At 41.4% G+C, this 6,185-nt stretch overlaps 1 protein-coding gene across 3 annotated transcripts; it reads left to right on the top strand.

Annotated features, from left to right (window-relative positions):
• The first annotated feature begins 10 nt into the window (after positions 1-10).
• Positions 11-4,451, top strand: GTF2A2 (general transcription factor IIA subunit 2). 3 transcript variants are annotated; one of them, XM_086849188.1, is made up of 5 exons: positions 11-30; positions 376-511; positions 998-1,102; positions 2,385-2,511; positions 4,135-4,451. In XM_086849188.1, exons 2-5 carry the CDS (start codon positions 440-442, stop codon positions 4,158-4,160), a joined length of 330 nt encoding a protein of 109 aa, XP_086705314.1. In that variant the 5' UTR covers positions 11-30; positions 376-439; the 3' UTR covers positions 4,161-4,451. The 3 variants fall into 3 exon arrangements, with proteins under 3 accessions (XP_086705314.1, XP_086705315.1, XP_023789923.1); XM_086849189.1 differs by having other exon boundaries at positions 23-46; XM_023934155.2 differs by lacking the exon at positions 11-30 and having other exon boundaries at positions 339-511.
• The last annotated feature ends 1,734 nt before the right edge of the window (positions 4,452-6,185 follow it).

Raw genomic sequence — 6,185 nt, 5'->3', positions numbered from 1 at the left:
GGGGCGGGGCCGCGCTTCCGGCCGCGCGCGGTGAGGGGCCATGGCGGCGCGGGCCGGGGAGCGCCGGGGCCGGGGCAGCTTCCCCGGGGGCGGCGCCGGGACCGGGACCGGGGCCGGGGCCGGGGCCGGTGGCCGGGTGGGGCTTGGCGGGGCCGTGCAGTGCCCGGCTCCCGCCCGGAATAGCTCCGGCCGGGCCGGCTCCCGGAGCCGGGCCGGGCTGTCGGTTGTGCGGCCCCGCGGCCGGGAGCGCGCCCGAGTGTCGCGCGGTGTTGCGGGGAGGCCTCAGACCGTACGTGCCCTGCCGTGCGTGTGCCCGACGGGCTCGGCTGCGGGGCGGAGGGGGTTTTATTGTTCCCTTTGTTTGTTTTCAATGAGAGCGAGGACAGCACGGGCGCGCAGCCGCGGATGAGCAGGACGTGTCCAGCCCTCCCGGTAAACCATGGCGTATCAGCTGTATAGGAACACCACGCTGGGGAACAGCCTTCAGGAGAGCCTGGATGAGCTCATACAGGTTGGGGGCCTGGGCGAGTAGCTTAATAAAGACAGCAATTTTTATCTAAATGGCTTTGTCGTTCCTGTATCAGGGTACTTACGGCCTAGGCTTGGGAAACTTACTGATTGAAAACGTGAGGGCTTGGTACCCCATTCGCTTGTGATAGTTTTTCTTTACGTTCTGGGTAAAGGGAAGTGTTTCGTGTAAATGGCATTATCTCATGTGGCTCAGTAAATGAACAGCCAGGTTAAGGTGGAACATTAGTCAATCTGTTGTTCTTCTGGTTATTTACAGCAAATATATATTATAAAAGGTCTTTGTATAGTACAGAATTGAAATACAAAAATGGAAATAAATACAGGAACGTAATTTTTTGTAGATTGTTCTTCTAGAGATCTGCTTCATTGACATGAACTTTGCTTTAATGTTTTTAACTTATACTGCATGTTTGAGCTTACTTTGAAACAACTCAAAACTTTTATTTTTTTCTTCCAACTACTTTAGTCACAGCAAATCACTCCTCAGTTGGCCCTTCAGGTGCTACTTCAGTTTGATAAAGCTATAAATTCAGCACTGGCACAGCGAGTCAGGAACAGAGTCAATTTCAGGGTAAGGAAATGATATCTTAAAGTTTTACATGAGATACAGCAACTAAGCATTGATGCACAATGTCAATTAAAAGCTGTGTGATAAGCAAGAACTTTCGAGGGTTCATTTTGGCTCTACTGATGACTGTTCACGTGTATGTTCTGTATGCAGCTGTAAGGCTCGTTACCTTGTTCTGCCAGGGATCTTTTGAATGAATGCAAAAATCAGATGATGAAAACAGGGAAGAGGGAAATGCTTTTTTGATGGATAACATTGCCATCCTCAGTGTCTTGCAGATGAGGAGGGAGACTTTTGCTTCTCGCAGCTGTCCCTAGCAAAAGTGAGATGAGGCCAGATTTTCAGCCACATGAGTAATGTGAAGAGAGACTAGAGAGTTTTAGATCTACCCTTTCACTGGATCATTTTGTAGCTATTTTCTGTAGGTATCATAGAAAAATAAGTTGGGGGGTGTTCCCAATCAGCCATCCTAATTGATGTTAGATAGCCAGCAAGTTGTTAAATGTTAACTTGAATATAATGTTAAGAAAAAAAACACAAAACACAGCTTTCTGTTAAGTTTTGTCATAATACTTCTCTACAGTCTATGTAGAACACATTCATGATGTGGGTTCCTAAGAGACTAGATTTTTAAATAATATAGAGATGTTAAAAATAGCATAATTTTTCTTAAATTGTTTTGTATATATGGCATGGTATAAAAAAAGTTTAGCATGTGTTTAGTGAATAAATTTAAAAAATGTTACTTGGAACTTAAGTTCTAAGTTCAAGAATGTAAATTTAAAATATGTAAAATTGCAGGTCAGGAGTTTGCCATATTGACATCCTCAGTAATACATCAAATAACAGGGATGCCCCTTTATGTCACATATTTGTCATGATTTTTTATTTAAGCTGCCACTTTGTTTAAGCAATTGCAGAATTCACATCTTGTGATCACTGCTGTATCTGATTTTTCTTATGACTCAGTATTTTAAGAAATGTTTTTTGCTACTGATCCTCTGTACACATTAGAAAAATTGTAAAACAGCTTTGCCTACCTAAGGAGCCTCCCCTTGGATATCCTGTAATGTCACTCCATGGTCTTGAGAATTTCAGCCACTGGAGGGCATTTAAACTCCAGTTTTCCTCAGAATTGCTTGCTTGCCAGTTTGTATGCATTCAGGTCCACTGTTGGCTTTGTAGCACATCTGTTCAAGAAGGGACATAGTTCAGTAGATACTCATCGTGTTTTCTGTTGCTTTTGAGATACGTCCTATAGCAAATGTCTCTTGTTTTTTTATAGGGGTCTCTGAACACATACAGGTTCTGTGACAATGTATGGACGTTTGTACTGAATGACGTGGAATTTAGGGAGGTCACCGAACTCGTGAAAGTGGATAAAGTGAAAATTGTAGCATGTGATGGCAAAAGTAAGTATGAAATATGATATAAATAGGCTGAGACATGAGACTTGATTGCTTATAGAAAGCTTTGATCAAATGTCTTACTAAAGCCAGATTGACTGTATGACTTAGACAGAGGTCGGGCTCTGCATTCCCTTTTACATCTGATGAGAGATGAAACAAAAGCCAGCTAAATGCTTCCCTGACTCATAAGCACTGAGGCAGAACCATGTTAGGGACTACTGTGCACCTGTTGTTGGGAAGTACATAACAACAAGAGCAATTAGAAAGCCAGAAGTAATCTTTATTTTTTGTGTGGTGAGTTTTCTAATGCTAATCTACTTGTTATGTTAGCACCATGTTTTACTGAATCTGAAGAGTGCTTCAACTGTCTGAGCAAGGAATTATCTGAGAAAAGTGTCTAAGCAGTCATTCTCTGAATTTGATAGCTGGGGACACAAACTCACGAAAAGCATGCAGGCATTTGCAAGTCATAAGACTGACTTGTTGCCTAACAGATCCTCTGTATGTACACTGCTTGTGGGAGTTTACAATCCATGTCTGCTTGACTGGATTACTTTTGCCCATGTCCCTTGATATTCTTTCCTGGAAAAAGTAATTCAGTGACTTTGTGGCAAGCTGCTTTATAACTTTTAAAGCCATCAATGTGACAGAGTATTGCTAAAGCTGTGTGAAATGCTGCTACTTGTTTCATCCTCAGAGAGAGATGCTAAAAGCAGGAACTGAGCACGGAAAAGGCTTTATTTTAACGCATCATAGACCTCTGAAATAGGTTCTTCATGGCTTGCTGACCCTGGCATGCTTAAAATAGTCACTTCAAGTTGTAGTTCTAAAGAATTGACAGAATTTATTGTTTTCTCAACTTCTGGTATTAGCCAAGCATATAATCTTACCGCTTGTTTTTTGTGTGCTAGTGGAGGAAACCTTACTTTCCAAGTATTAATCATTTTCATTCTTGATAAATTGTGCAGATAAAATTTAAACAGCTGGCTGACTTGAAGTTGCTATCAACATTACAACCTTTTTTTTCCCATGAGAAGCTGACTTTTTGAAGGAGCAGTACTAAACACTGGCTTGTCATTCTCCAGATTTGAGTTACATACTTTTTCCACAGCTCTAAAAACAAGAAAGCAGTAATGATAGTGTATCAAAAATTGCACTGGTGTTAATTGGTGATTCTGACAAAAGGTCACAACAGAGAATTGGTCTCGGTTGCTTTATGAAGACCATGCTCATTTTTGCATCTGTTTCAAAGTGCACGATAAGCTGTAGCCCACACTCTGTCAGAGTTGGGGCTTGTGCTGCTGGATGTGCAAAAACCTTTCTCCTTAGTAAATGATAGCCAGATCTGCTTGTGGCTGACTGCAATGAAGGGTTTGTGTATCATTGCATGTTAGAGCTAAGCTTTTAGCATTTTTAATGTGTCTGCATGCACAACCCTGGAGTTTTGTGCTGGCTCTTCTCAGTGTTGCTAAGTGAAGTGAAACAGCACAAACAGTTCATGCATGGCATTGAGAGCAGTAGAGGGAATCAGGTAGGTACAGAACATGTTCTGAAATGCTCGGGGAATGCTTTAGAACTTGGGGAAGGTATTAGAGAATGCTCTTGGTTCTCTGTTTTCTTTCCTAGACACTGGTTCCAATACTGCAGAATGAATAGACCTGTGGTTTGTCTGCAATATTTTCTGTTGATATGCAGCACTTTCTGGAGAGAAGCAGCATGGAAAGGGACTGATCATACACAATTCTTGAGATGCAGATGTGAGTTAATCCATACTAGACAGCATCACAGAATGACAGGGGAAGAAATACCTGTAGCATTTCTTCATTTCACCTTATAGGGCATGAATACAATGTTACCTTTTTTTTTAATTACAAGAGATACTGTTGTCCTTTTTTTGTTTAAAACAATTTCTGTAATAAACTTTTATTTAAAAACTTTTGAAAGAGTGATCATTGGAAAACTTTGTTTAGAAACTAGCATTAATATTCTGTATTTTCCCAAAATTTTCTAAGTGTGTTTAGAGAAATGCTGTAAATGAAAAAGTCTTTCAGTTACAGGGCTCTGAGTGTGGTTGCACTTTTAAGTATTGCAAGAAATGGCTGTTACAGAATGATGGATGAGGACATCAGCGAAAGCCTAGCAGCTCTTGCTGGGCAGCACGTTTGTGTGTTTGTGACTGCATCTTTTTGTCTATAAATAGCTCTGCTACGTGCCCTTTGCTGCACCCTGCAGATTGGTAAGTAACCATGTTTGAAACCAAAAGAAGAGACAAGTTGCTTTTATTTCAACTGCACAATAAGTGTCTCTTTTTGTCGTAAGGGATGCAAATGTCTATCTGTGCCATGTTTTCTCTTGTTCTACATCAGACTCAATCTTCCAGGTTTAATTTTTTTTTGTTCTCTAAAAATCATGTGGTAAACTGAATTTCAAGATATACAAGCATAAAAATTTGTGCTTCCTACCTCCAAGTACTTGTAATCTCTTCCTGTCTCTAGGCAGACTTCTACATTTTGAGTTCTCTGTAGCCTTTGGACTCTCCTAATGCAAATAGTTGTATCTTATATTTTGTTCCAATTAAGTGTGCATTAGAATCATAGAATGGCCATTGTTGGAAGGGACCTTAAGCATGGTCTCATTCCAGCCCCTGACATGGGCAGGGACATTTTCCCCTATCTCAGGTTGCTCCAAGCCCCATCCAACTTGGCCTTGAGCACTTCCAGGGTTCGGGGCAGCCACAGCCTCTCTGGGAAACTTGTTCTAGTGTCTCATCACCATCACAGGGAAGAATTTCTTCCTATTATCTAAACCTACCCTCTTTCGGTTTGAAGTCATTCCCCCTTGTCGTGCTGCTCCAGGCTTTAACCACATTTCTGGGATGGTGTTTGTCCAGGTCCTGGATCTGCTTCTTCTGTGGAGGTTGTTTCAGTTCACTGAAGGAGCAGGGAGCAAAGGGAAGTTAAGGCAGTCTGGTGCCAATGTTCTTTCTGTTTTTTGTTGCTTTGCTCTCTGTAACTTTGTTGCTACTTTCTATTTTTTGTGTTTGAATTTCAGCTAATCCTGCCCAGTTAATGTGATTAATGTACTTTGTGGTCTTGGAAGATTGAATTTTCAGCTAAAAGCATCAACTGCACTTCTGCTATACTAAGCTATTGTAATATCCAGTGGAAGACACGTCATTTCACTTGCTCGAGCATCAGCGCACTTGCTGCTGCCTATTTGGGTCTACTTTGCCTGTAGTGTTCCAGACTTTTTAATTTATTTGATATTTCTTTTGGAATATCACAATTGCTTCCACTTCTCAGCAGCAGAGAGAATGTAAAATATACTTGTGCAAATTGACATTGAACTGGAATGGATGCTTCTATTTAGAAAGTAAATGAACTTAAAGAAAGTGAAGGAAAGAATAAACACAGTGCAGAACTGGCTGTGGATGACTGCCTGTTTAAACATGGTTTCCAAGAAAAAGGATTTTGTCGATTCTATAGGTGTGCAGACCAGGATGTTATCTGATGCAAGCTGTTTGCTCAGTCGGGGATGTCAATACTTGAATTCAAATGTTGTCAGAGAGGCAGAAATTAAAGTGCAGAGCAGGAAGAATTTATGATGAATTTCCAGAAGACAAGTTTAATCAGGATCATTATGTACCTTTGCACGATGACTAGGCACAGTGAGGTAGA

The sequence above is a fragment of the Cyanistes caeruleus genome, chromosome 13, assembly GCF_971803275.1.
Source record: "Cyanistes caeruleus chromosome 13, bCyaCae1.hap1.1, whole genome shotgun sequence".
NCBI classification, from domain to species: Eukaryota; Metazoa; Chordata; class Aves; order Passeriformes; family Paridae; genus Cyanistes; species Cyanistes caeruleus.
The sequence above is the reverse complement of the archived record's forward strand: the minus strand, read 5'-3'. Positions and strand labels throughout refer to the sequence as shown.

What these genes read in the sequence shown, in the direction of transcription:
- GTF2A2 (XM_086849188.1), top strand. Translation starts at nt 440, where the DNA reads ATGGCGTATCAGCTGTATAGGAACACCACGCTGGGGAACAGCCTTCAG. An exon ending in GGAACAGAGTCAATTTCAGG is followed by an intron (nt 1,103 to 2,384) that starts GTAAGGAAATGA and finishes GTTTTTTTATAG; the next exon opens with GGGTCTCTGAACACATACAG. An exon ending in TGTAGCATGTGATGGCAAAA is followed by an intron (nt 2,512 to 4,134) that starts GTAAGTATGAAA and finishes TTTCTTTCCTAG; the next exon opens with ACACTGGTTCCAATACTGCA.